The sequence below is a fragment of the Pristis pectinata genome, chromosome 32 (assembly GCF_009764475.1).
Source record: "Pristis pectinata isolate sPriPec2 chromosome 32, sPriPec2.1.pri, whole genome shotgun sequence".
NCBI lineage: Eukaryota > Metazoa > Chordata > Chondrichthyes > Rhinopristiformes > Pristidae > Pristis > Pristis pectinata.
The window spans coordinates 20,626,288-20,639,237 of record NC_067436.1 but is presented as its reverse complement, the minus strand read 5'-3'; the positions used below and the strand labels follow the sequence as shown (position 1 = coordinate 20,639,237).

General features: G+C 43.8%; 1 protein-coding gene across 2 annotated transcripts in view; it reads right to left on the bottom strand.

The window, feature by feature from the left end:
- Positions 1-12,950, bottom strand: part of bbs4 (Bardet-Biedl syndrome 4) — a 30,450-nt gene extending 17,500 nt beyond the window's left edge. Inside the window, exons 1-8 of one of the 2 annotated variants that reach the window (XM_052042606.1) lie at positions 12,893-12,950; positions 9,958-10,086; positions 8,770-8,824; positions 5,408-5,487; positions 4,494-4,557; positions 3,587-3,698; positions 2,796-2,868; positions 2,347-2,400 (exon numbers count right to left, since the gene is read on the bottom strand). In XM_052042606.1, coding sequence (XP_051898566.1) covers positions 2,347-2,400; positions 2,796-2,868; positions 3,587-3,698; positions 4,494-4,557; positions 5,408-5,487; positions 8,770-8,824; positions 9,958-9,981 — 462 coding nt within the window. In that variant the 5' untranslated portion in view covers positions 9,982-10,086; positions 12,893-12,950. Of the gene's footprint in view, positions 1-2,346; positions 2,401-2,795; positions 2,869-3,586; positions 3,699-4,493; positions 4,558-5,407; positions 5,488-8,769; positions 8,825-9,957; positions 10,087-12,892 lie in introns of those variants that run through there. The other variant, XM_052042607.1, reaches the window with a different exon arrangement.

The window sequence follows — 12,950 nt, the reverse complement described above, 5'->3', positions numbered from 1 at the left end:
GTAAAGCTTAGGTGACCATGGGGATAAACTGTAAACAAGGTTTTCTAGTCAATGGGTGAATGGGAGAGTGAGAATGTAACAAAAAATTGGGCTGGGCATGCCACGTTCTCCACTCAGAGAGAAAAAGAACGGGGAAATTAACTACTACAAGTGAACAACATATTAGGACAGGTGGCCAATAGCTCTGGTAAAGAGGTAGATCTTAAGTAGCCTCTTAAAGGAAGAGACAGGGAGGTTTATGAAGGGAGTTTAAGGGTGCAGGGTCCAGGCAGCCAAAAGAACAGCTTCAGTGGAGGAGTAGTTAGATTCAGGGACAGGCGACAATCTGGAATTGAGGAAACACAGATAATAATGCCAGAGTTTTGTTTACACTGGGATTAAACAGACAAGATGTAATCATTACACTTCCACACTGTGAATCTGAAGCGATTCTCACAGACACTTTATCAGCTCCCTTTACCAAAGGGCTATACCTTCAGTTTGTCTAATACCGATGGCTGAATGAAGTTAATCTGGGGCAGGGCTTAACGACAGTGCAGCATGTGATGCACAGAATATTTTTAGCTCCTATTTAGCCCATCAATCCATTCTGCCACTGAAGTGGTAAAATCCGTTTACCTCAATATCCTTACCCAACAAAGATCCATCATTTTGTTCAGTAAGCTCCAAATGACCACCAGAATTCACAGCATTTTGGATTCGAGATTTACAAAACTCAGTGAAATACTGCTTCTCTTTTTCAAAGTTCTGCTCTAGTTGTGAATTTGTGAACAATTAAATTGCTAATGGGAGGTGGTCTCCAAGGACATCCCAATCTTCAACAAAGGCAGGTGAGAGCTAAAGACAAGGCGGAAGCATTCACAATCATATTCATCCAAAAGTGCTGAGAAGATAATGCATCCCACCTTCATCTTGAGATCACCACATCGCAGAAGCTGGTCTCCAGCCAATTCAATTCACCCCAGGTGATAACAAGAAACAGCTGAGAGAACTGGATACAGCAAAGGCCACAGGTCCAGACAACATCCAGCTATGGCATTGAAGACTCGGGCTCCTGAACTAGCTGCATCTACTGCCAAGCTATTCTAGTACGGTTACAATACAAACATCTATAATGATAACATGGAAATTAGCCCTTTCCTGAAAAGCAAGTCCAATCCAGCTGATCATCACTGAGCCTACTCAGTCATCATCAGTTATGGAAATCATCACTGACAGTTCAATCAAGTGCAGTTACTCACCAATAACCGAATCACTGGCACTCAGGTTGGGTTTCACCAGGACCACTTGGTTTCAGGCCAACAGAATACTCTCCACTTCCCTGGATGACTGCAACATTAGTAATTCTCAAGAACCAACCAAGACAAAGCAATCATTTGATTAGCACCCCATGAACTATCCTGAAAATATATTCCTTCCACCATCAACAGACAATGGCTAGAGTGTGTACCATCTACAAAACGCACAGCACTTACTCAACCAGGCTACTCTGAAAGCACTTCTTAAACCCACAATCTCTACTACCACAAAGGATGAGGGCAACAGATGCAGTGGGACACTACTATCTTCATTCCCCTCCAAGTTATGCAAAATCATAATTTGGAAATATATTGCTGGTCCTTCATTGCCTCTGGGTCTAAATCCTAGATCTCCCTCCCCAACAGCAGTGTAGGTGTACCTTCATCAGAAGGATTACAGCAGTTCACCACCACTTTCTCAACAGAATTGGGGTTGGATAATAAATGCTGGCCTTGCCAACATTGCCCATTTTTAAAAATGAAATAATTCCTCACTTTCCTATCTCTAATTTGCAGATAGTGGGGAACTGAGACAGGTGTGGCACTAAGGATGTAGTTTCTCTATACTTGCATCATTTCAATATTTTGAATATTCTCGAGTCACAGAGCCCACCACGTCCGAGTTCTGGTTATTCCTGCAGTCCTGTAAACCATGACCTTATGACACAGAAAGACAAACCAACTTAATGTAGAAGGCATGGCACTTTACTCTGTATCCAATCTATGCTATTCCTCTTCTGGGAGTGTTTGATGGGATAGCACAGAGGGAACTTTGCTGAGCATCTAACCCTTGCTGTCCCTGACCTGGGAGTGGTTGATAGGACAATGCAGAGGCAGTTTTACTCTGCATCTAACTCATGCAGTTTCTGTTCATGATTGTCTCCATGATGACATCTCCTAAATATAGCAGGAAGTTTGAAAATGTCGAAATACTTTGGAGATTATGTCCATTCTTTTCCCTGACAGCTTTAGTCTTGTTAAGCATAAAAATATAGACAATAAAAATATTCTGCAGGTAATCTTTTATGAGTTGTGTAGAGTCAGTTACCTTCTCAAAACTCTTCAAGTGCATGAAACAGACTCCCAGATTGTGGCTGATTTCCTAAATGGGTGCAAGGCGAACAGGGATAAAATTACACAGAACATCATCTACAGAACTGAGGGAAATCATTTCATTTACAGTTTAATAAAATGTGGGGCATATTCCAAACTTCTACCATCCTCTGTGTGTTTCCTAATTTCCCACAGTGCTCTGATTTTTATTTTACCAGCAGAAATAGATCCTACCTACTCTATCATTTCCTCTTAGAAATGCTGATAAAAATATTCTCCTAATCTTAGAAATTCCAGGAAATAAAGCCCTGGTTTAATCACAAGAATGACATCCATTCAAATTGCTAAATCAGTCAAATCCAGGTTTGGACTGATACTGCAACATGACAGTTAGGAGTGCTCACTTCTTATATTGTTTAATAAAATTTTACTTGTGTAACTTACCCAATCCTTTTCATTTAATTTAGCAGCTTCACTGTAAACTTCAATTGCTGCCTTGTGTTTCCCAAGCAAATACCTAAGAAGAATGTAAAATATTCAGAGTCAACTTCCACTAAGAATGGAAGAAGGCATGCCACGGCCAGCATATTTTTGTGCGATCTCAAACCTGCTTGTCTTTGGTATCAGAGGCAACAGTTAATGCCAATGGTGACACCAGGGTTGAAGGTTGAAGAGAAAAGTGGTAAGGTGAACAGTCTTTGAAGAGTACGTGGTCAAGATGCTGAAGGCTTTAATACTGCAGATGCAATGGGGATGGGTGGTGATTATGGAACAAGGAACTAGAGCAATAGACACACACTGACCTGTGAGAGGTGGCAGAGGCTGGGAAGGAACACCAAAGCATCTGTATATATAGGTAAGAATTTTCAATTGAACACAATAACAACATACAAGAGGTGGCAATTGGGTGAATGGCATATCATAGGCAAGTTTGTGGGGTTTTGGGGGAATGGGGAGAATTAGTCATGCAGTGTGAGAGGCTGGGTGATCGGGTACCAGGGGCAGGCTGCTGCGGTGTAATGAAGAACAGGGTGGCAGGGAAAGGAACACTGCTATTTATTTAGTAGGGTGGAAACTGGGAGGCCAGTGAAGATTATAATTTGAATGAGAAGGCAGCCTGTGGCTCCATAAGCTTGCTCCACATGTACAGAGCTGATACATCCTTCTCTCGGTTTGTAATGGCTGTACATGGATCTGACCTAGTGTGAGTTGTGCACAGACCAATGAAAACTTACAGTGATCTAGCCACTTGTTTTAAGTTGTCCACATTCTGCGGGTTCAGGATTGCACAGGTCTGAAAGAGTTCAAAGGATTCTTGAATCTTTCCTTCCAAACGGAAGATCAGTGCTGAAACAAGAGTCAAGACATCACTTGACAGATTTACACATACCAAACAGTAATCACAGTGTTTATAAGCCGATGTAAGCAGATACCATTATTTAATAGATGTCAACTGACCAGATGGCTATATCTTGTTTATTCACAACCAAAGAAAAAAATCTGACCTTTGAATCAAATTTAAAATAGTCATGGAAATAGTTCAAACAGCCTTCCAGAGTGCTGGCGACGTTGCCCATCAACAGTAAATGGCAGCTTAGAGCTGCTCCTCATTATTCTGCAGCAGTGATTCATAGCCCAATGGAAAGTTCAATAAATCTGGTCATTTGTGGGCTGGTGTCAGGGAAAAACCCACCTAAGTGGCTTGGCTATCAGAAAATCTACCAAATTCACTAATCTCCGTCGAGGAAGCTTAACCACCACTGACAACCCAGTCCAATCCTCCAGTCACCAGTTCATATTATGTAGGTCATTCCTAATACCCTATGAAGTGGCCAAGCATTGGCTTACAAGGCAGACAATCAGTGTGATTTTGTTAGCGTTACTCACATCTGGGAGTAAAGTGAAATCACTCCTCAATATTGCTACTGAAGGCATTAAAGAACCATCATGAAAGTAAAGATTAACCCACCATCAGCTTTTCACCGCAGCACAAATTTCTCAATGTTCCCTTTCCCCATCCCTCTCCAGCAACCCCACTCCCCCAGAACTTCAAAAAAACACCTCAAAAAAACATTAACTTTGTGGTTTAAAATTATTCCCAGGCATCCCCAGGATTGCTCTGCAAACTGCATACTACCTTACCTTGTACATAGACAGCATATTCACACATCCCCTGAGTCTCCTGCAGCTGTTCTTTGATAATTGCCTGAAAAACAATTTACAACTGTTGATGCTCTCCTGACGCAAAAACCCACAGCGCATGTGCTCGTTACACTGGGAACAAAGCAGAGTCCTTCCACTCATCAACAGCACTGACCCAATAAAGAAACACTTTCCTTGTATGGAAGAAAGAACATGAGACCATTATTAGTAAATATTAACGACTCTTTAAACCTGCCCCATCTTGTCCCAACAAACAATCTGCTGGAGGAACTCAGCAGGTCGAAGTGTGTGTATGTGTGTCTGTCTGTGCATGTACACGTGCTGGGGAATTCTCCTGACGCAGGATCTCAACCTGAAATGTCAACATTTCCTCCACCTCCATAGATGCTGCTTGACCCACTGACCTCCTCCAGCAGTTTGAGATTCCTGCATCTGCAATCTCATGTGACAATATTCCCCCACCTCGCTGTTCTACAGAACCATCACAGTGAACAGATGTGGGACCTTACAGCACAGTGCAGGGATGGGACATCACACAGTGCTTGTACATCAGGGATATGATAAAGGAGATTGCCCATAGAAAGCCAGTTGTGGCTGTGACTGTATTCAGTCCACAATGCCTCAATTCTTACCAATGCCCATCATTGAGAAATGGCAGCATAATGCTGCTCCTCATTATTTTGCACTTCCCAGGGCCAGGTTATTTCTGAGGATTACTGTAAGGAAACAGAATATATAATCAGCAATTTAGCTTGGAGCAAATCTGACCACAACTTGTCCTTTGCATCCACGGAAAGCATTCCTCTGGCTGGAAGGTGTGTACATTTTAACTAGTATTTGCTTGTATTTGGAGGAAGAAGGATCCCTCTTCAGTTAAGTGATTCCACGCTCACCTTGCAGGTCTCATAGTCCTTCCTAATATAATGCAAATGTATCAGCCAGTTCCTTCTCTCCAAAATGGGAAGTTCTGGTGCTGTATAGGAAAGATTAACACAAATCATTCAGAAACCACTGACATATCATCCATTTCACAGATTTACTGTTACAGTGATTGTCAGCACAACAATCATTTCAGAAATCCAAGTCCATAGATCCATCAAAGTTGCCGTGGAAGTTCATAGGGTAGTTCAGAAGGCGTATGGCGTGCTGGCATTCATTATTTGGGGGAACTGAATTCAAGAGCCACAAGGTAATGTTGCAGCTCTATAAAACTCTGGTTAGACCATATTTAGAGTACTGTGTTCAGTTCTGGTTGCCTCATTATAGAAAGGATGTGGAAACTTTAGAAAGGGTGTAGAGGAGACTTACCAGGATGCTGCCTGGATTAGAGAACATGTCCTAGGAAGAAATGTTGAGTGAGCTAGGGCTTTTCTCTTTGGAGCAGAGGATGAGAAGCAACTTGATAGAGGTGCATAAGATTATGAGAGGCATAGAGTGGACAGCCAGCACCTTTTTCCCAGGGCAGCAATGGCCAACACCAGAGGACATCTATTTAAGGTGAGTGGAGGGAAGATGTCAGAGGTAGGTTTTTTTTTTACACAGAGAGTGGTGGGTTCCTGGAATGCACTGCCGGGGGTGGTGGTAGAGGCTGATAGAATAGGGACATTTAGAAGACTCTTGGACAGGCACGTGGATGTAAGGAAAATGAAGGGTTATGGGCTGTGTAGAAGGGAAGGGTTAGATTGATCATGGGGTAGGTTTATATAGGTCGGCACAACATTGTGGGCTGAAGGGCCTGTACTTTGCTATACTGTCCTAAGTTCTAAAACAGAAGTCTAAGATTAGGACATTCAATTCAACTCAAGTTTATTGTTGTCATAGGCATACATACACAGGGTATAAATGCCATGAAAGTTAGCTTTTTGCAGCAGCAGCATAAGACAAGGACACAAGCAAACATAAACTTAAAGTAACATAAATTATACACAACTTACAAGTGCACAAAAATAAACAACAAAATAAATATAACGACACTAGTGCAAGATTGAGAGAAGGAATAAAGAAACACAGTCCGAGGGAGCATTAAGCTTTTTCAGGTCAGTTCAAGAACCTGATGGTAGTGGGGAAGAAACTGTTGTTGAACTTGAGGTGTAAACAAAGTATAGACTAAAGATATGCCATTGCAAGATAGAAATGATCCTGTACTTTGATAGAATGACAGCTAGGAGACACCCACAATGCAACATCTCATTTGGTACAAGGGAAGGGTAGGCTGCTGTGATGATCAATCATTAGATGAAGGAATACGAGAATAAACAAAAAAAATTTGTATTGATATAAAACTTTCATATCTTCAAAACACCCCAAAGCACTTCACAACTATAAGGCTTACTTCTAAATTGCAATTATCATTCACTTACATAATTGACACTTTAACATAAAAAAAACTTTTCAAGGTGCATCACAAGAGTATTAAATAAAAATCTGTTGCATGCCACACAAGGAGATATTAGGGCAGAAGACCAAAAGTGGTCATAGAGACAAGTTTTAAGCAGCAACTTAAATGAGTAAAGTGACTGAGAGAAGGAGAGAGATAGTGAGAAATTAAGGCCTTAGCAGCAGGAGGCGTAGAGAGCAATTAAATTCAGGGATAAACAGGAAGCCAGAAAGGGAGGTATGCAGAGAACTTGGAGGGTTGCAAGGCTGGAGGGGGTTAGAGCGTAGGGAGATTTGAAAACAAGGATGCCAATTTTAAAACTGAGGTATTCCTTAAACCACATGGACGACATGAAAATTGGTGGTGTCGCAGATAGCGAGAAAGATTGCCGAGGCCTATAGCAGGATATAGATCAGATGGAAAGTTGGGCAGAACATTGGCAGATGGAAATTAAACCCTGACAAGTGTGAGGTGATGCATTTTGGGAAGTCAGATTGGGGTACACCATGTACAGTAAATGGTAGGGCATTAAAGCATGTTGATGAACAGAGCGACCTAGGGGTCCAACTCCATAGTTCCCTGAAAGTGGCAACACAGGTCAGTAGGTGATGAAGAAGGCATGTGGCATGCTTGCCTTCATAGGTTGGGGCACAGAATATAAAAGTTGGGACATTATATTGCAACTTTACACCACACTGGTTGGGACACCATTGGAGTATTGTGTATAGTTCTTGGCTGCCACACTATAGGAAGGATGTTGTTGCACTAGGGAGAGTGCAGAGGAGATTCACCAGGATGTTGCCTGGACTGGAAGGTGACAGATTGGATAGGCTGGGCTTATTTTCCCTGAAGCTAAGACAATTGAGGTGTGACCTGACAGAAGTATATAAAATTATAAGAGGCATAGATAGGTAGATATCAAAATCTTTTTCCTACATTAGGGGTATCAAAAATAAGAGGACATCATGAGTTTAAGAAGAGAGAAAGAAGTTTAAAGGGGATTTAAGGGGAAATTTTTGTTTTTACGCAGAGTTGTTGATATCTGGAATGCGCTGCAAGAAGAAATGATGGAATCAGATCCAATCACAGTGCTTAAGAAGCTTTTAAATAAGCAAGGCACAGAAGGATATGGTCCTGATGTGGGCAAATAGGGTTAGTGTAGATGGGCAAAAAGGACAGCATGGACATGCTGGGCTGAAAGGCCCATTTCTGTGCTGTATGACACTGTCACTAACCAGAAGGATGTGTCAATCACTGAAAAGAATGACGGGTAAATGGGACTTGATCAAAGTTAAGACATGGGCAGAAGAGTTTTGGATATTCATGGAGAGTAGAACAAGGGATATAGGCCAGCAATGCAGTGGAATAGCAAAATCTAGAGGCAACAGAATCATAGCTGAGGATTTCATCAGCACGAGCTAAAGCAGAGTTGGAATCAGGCAATCTCACAGAGGTGGAAACAGACCCTGTGGGACAAGATGGGGCAGGTATATAAATCTGAAGCTTACCTTGAAGCCCAACGTAGCACCATGCCTGCAAACAGTCTGGTTCAGAAGCTTGGGAGCAGATGGAATAGAGTTGAATGGTTTTGGTGTTGGCAATACTTAGCTGGAGCCAAATGCGTCATCCATTAAGTGGGTGGGGTGGGGGCGGGGGGGTTGCAGGGTGGAATTAGGCAGGACTGTTGATCATCTCTCTAGGTGAGCATCCATGTAATGGCCACTGAAATGAGAACTGGTTTGGCTGTGATGCCCATGATCAAAGGGCCATCGATACTGAAGCTCCATACTCACACTTAAATCACATCACATGTCTGTGGTAGCACACAACATCCCACCACACTGCCAAGCAAAGTCAGGAGAGTAAGAAAAGAATCACCTTTTTTTGATCGTGATTTTCGAAGATCAGCTGAAGTATCCGAATGTTGTATAATCTGGAGAAATTGAATTCAGAAATACAGTGAGTCAAATTACAACTCCCTGCGCAGCCCCCTCCCCCCCACCACCAAGTCCACACTGGAAGTATAACCTGATGCTCCAAGGATATTTACCACTTTCCTTTTACCCAATTTGCTCTAATTAATTGGTGCCACACAGTGACCACTCCCACGGCAGGATCTGCAGAGGTTAGATACAGAATAAAGTTCCTTCTACACAATCTTATCAATGTGATTTGACACTACTCAAACAAAGAAGAAACACCCAAAGCATGAGTGTGACTCTTATCACTCCTGACAAAAAACATTATTATGTCTGTTGGACAAGTTTGTTGGTGTCAGACAAGAGACAGCTACTCCATGTCTATAAAGGAAATGGATTGAAACTGTCCAAACCAGGCATTCGTCAGGGAAAACATTCAATCTGTAGGTCTGTGGCAAGATTGGTACCAAGCTCTCTCCTTCTGTGGGTTTTTAAAATGTTTTAAATACAAACTGTATATACTTAAAAAAGTATCATGACTGGTTACATCACGGTTTGGTACGACAATTCCAATGCACAGAAACACAAGGAGCTGTAGAGAGTAGTGGACTCAGCTCAATACATCATGGGCACATCCCTCCCCACCATTGGTAGTATCTACAGGAGGCACTGCCTCAAGAAGGCAACATCCTTCATCAAAGATCCCCATCATCTGGGTCATGCCATCTTCTCACAGCTCCCATCGGGCAGGAGGTACAGAAGCCTGAAGTCCCACACCACCGGGTTCAAAAACAGCTACTTCCCTTCAATCATTCGGTTTTTGAACCAACCTGCATAATCCTAATCACTACCTCAATATAGCAACACTATGACCACTTTGATCACTTTGCACAAAAATGGACCTTGTTTTTTTTTTGTTCTAATTGTGTTTGTTCTTGTAAAAATTGTGTACAATTTATGTTTAATTTATATTTTTCTTGTGAATGCTGCCTATATGATGCTGTGCACTTGCGATGCTGCTGCAAGTAAGTTTTTCATTGCATACATGTACTTGCACATATGTCAATAAACTTTGACTTTTGCCTTTGAACCTACTAAAAAACATCTATACTGTAACCATTCTTTAAGATTTTTGTTTGTTACTCACAGGCTCTTTCTCCAAATCTGCCATTCTGTTGCGAGAGAGCAGTAGTCAGAAGGACAGATCAAAAGATGCACCAACTTCCACTGAGAACAAGTATAGTCCACTCACGGGCTTCCAGTCATTAGAAATGTCCTGTTTATTCAAAAAATACATTGACAATGGTAGTGTCCATTTCCTGCCTCAGCTTCTCAATACAAGGAATTAGAAGTCATCACACAGGGAAAAAAAATCAAACTGAGATTAATTAATCTGGTTTTAGGTGATGAGGGCACGTACCACCAGACTTAAGGACAGCTTCTACCCCACTGTGATAAGACTATTGAACGGTTCCCTTATACAATGAGATGGACTATGACCTCACGATCTACCTTGTTGTGACCTTGCACCTTATTGTCTACCTGCACTGCACTTTCTCTGTGGCTGTGACACTTTACTCTGTATTGTTATTGTTTTTACCTGTACTATATCAATGCACTCTGTACTAACTCAATGTAACTGCACTGTGTAATGAATTGATCTGTACGATCAGTTTGTAAGACAAGCTTTTCACTGTACCTCGGTACAAGTGACAACAATAAACCAATACCAACGAGGTAAATGCTGCTGATGTGCTGTTTGCCAGAGACTGTTAGCTAGTCCAACACAGATTAAGGTGACGTTTCCTGGAGATCCTTGTTCATTTTCAGAATGACATCCCCACTCATCTGCTTGGTGACTGGGGGGGGGGGGGGGGGGGGGGGGGGGCTGCGGTCTTTGAATAGAGCTGTCAATAGCTGTGGAGTGTTAGGAAATACTTTCTGACGAAGACTGTATCTTTTTCATGATGTGCTGTTATTTTATTTTATCTTGGAAGTTTCTTGAAGTCAGAAAGGATCCAGTGATTAGAGTCAAAGTGTTACATGATTTTTGGATACCTCCAATTGTAAAGAAAAGTAAAACATAATTCACATATCTGATTTTTTAAAAAAGTTAAATCTGTGGATGTATGGATTTGTAGCCATGAGTGCCAATATAAAAGCTGATCACTTCCACAAGGGACGGACCATCAATGGGAATATTTCCAGTCGATCTATAGAATCAGCACAGATGCAATGACAAGCATTGCCAACATTCCCATTTACATTCCATCTCTTGTTGAAGTGATCAGTTGCTGGATTCCTAGCTGACCATTCATCTCTCTTGCCTACAAACACTGATGCTGTTGGAATAAGGTAATCCCCTCATTTTTCTAAACTCCAAGGAATACAGACCCAGCCTGTATAGCCTCTCTTGATAGGACAAACTATCAACCCAGGAACTAGGCTGCGCCCAGTGCTTCTACATCCTTTCTTAGGTAAAGGGACCAAAACCGTGCACAGCCTCACCAGCACCCTGTACAACTGGAACAACAACTCCCTATTCTTAAACTCCAACCCCTACACAATAAAGGGCAGAGGGCCGAGGGAGCACCGCGCTGGCGGGGGGGTGGGCTGAGGGAGCACCATGCTGGCAGGAGGGGGGCTGAGGGAGATCACAAGACAAGGGAGCAGAAGTAGGCCATTCGGCCCATTGAGTCTGCTCCAAAGAAAAGGGAAAAAGGAAAAGAAAAAAGATATGAGACATGGGGGAATGTCCATGAGAAAAAAAACTATTCCTTTCTAGCCCCAATTTCCAGCCTTATCCCCATATCCCTCGATACCTTGACTAATTAGATAACTGCCTCCCCCTTAAATGCCTCCAATGATTGGGCCTCCACTGCTGTACGTGGCAAAGAATTCCATAAATTCACTACCCTCTGGCTAAAGAAATTTCTCCTCATCTCTAAACCTGTACCCTCTAATTCTAAAATTGTGCCCTCTGGTCCTGAACTTACCCACCATGAGAAACAGCTTGGCCACATCTACTCTGTCCATTCCTTTCAACATTCTAAATGTTTCTATGAGGTCCCCTCTCATTCTTCTGTACTCCAGTGAGTACAGTCCAAGAGCCGACAAACGCTCATCATAGGTAAGCCCTTTCATTCCGGGAATCATCCTCGTAAATCTCCTCTGAACCCTCTCCAACATCAGCACATCCTTCCTAAGATGTGGGGCCCAAAACTGCGCACAGTATTCCAAATGAGGCCTCACCAGTGCCCTGTAGAGCCTCATCAACACTTCCTTACTTTTATACACTATACCTCTCGAAATGAACGCCAACATGGCATTCGCTTTCTTTACCACCGATCCGACCTGGTGGTTAACCTTTAGGGTATCCTGCAGGAGTACCCCCATGTCCCTTTGTACTTCCGTACTTTGAATTTTCTCCCCTTCTAGATAATAATCTGCCCCTTTATTTGTTTCCAAAGTGCACAACCACACATTTCTCAACATTAAATCTCAGCTGCCATTTCCTTGCCCATTCTCCTAAACTATCTAGGTCTCTGCAACCTTCCTCAATGCTCCCTACTCCTCCACCTATCTTGGTGTCATCTGCAAACGCGCTGGCCAGGGGATGAGAGAGCGCCGCGCAGCTGAGGGAGCGCCGCGCTAGCGGGGGGCTGAGGGAGCGCCGCGCAGCTGAGGGAGCGCCGCGCTAGCGGGGGGCTGAGGGAGCGCCGCGCAGCTGAGGGAGCGCCGCGCTAGCGGGGGGCTGAGGGAGCGCCGCGCAGCTGAGGGAGCGCCGCGCAGCTGAGGGAGCGCCGCGCTAGCGGGGGGCTGAGGGAGCGCCGCGCAGCTGAGGGAGCGCCGCGCTAGCGGGGGGCTGAGGGAGCGCCGCGCAGCTGAGGGAGCGCCGCGGGAGCGGGAACGTTAAAGGTCCCGTGAAGGTCTCGGCTCCGCCGTTGCCACGGTAACCAGCCACTGCCAGGCAACGTCACCCGACAACACGGTCCTGTTCCTCCCGGGCCGGGCCTACCGCACGGCCCAGCCCCGAGCACTGCCCCCGGTCCGGCCCCGGGCCTCCCCCCGGCCTCACTCACCCCTCAGCCCGAGCCGCCATCTCACTGCGCGATACTCATCCGGGCCTTCCTGCAACCC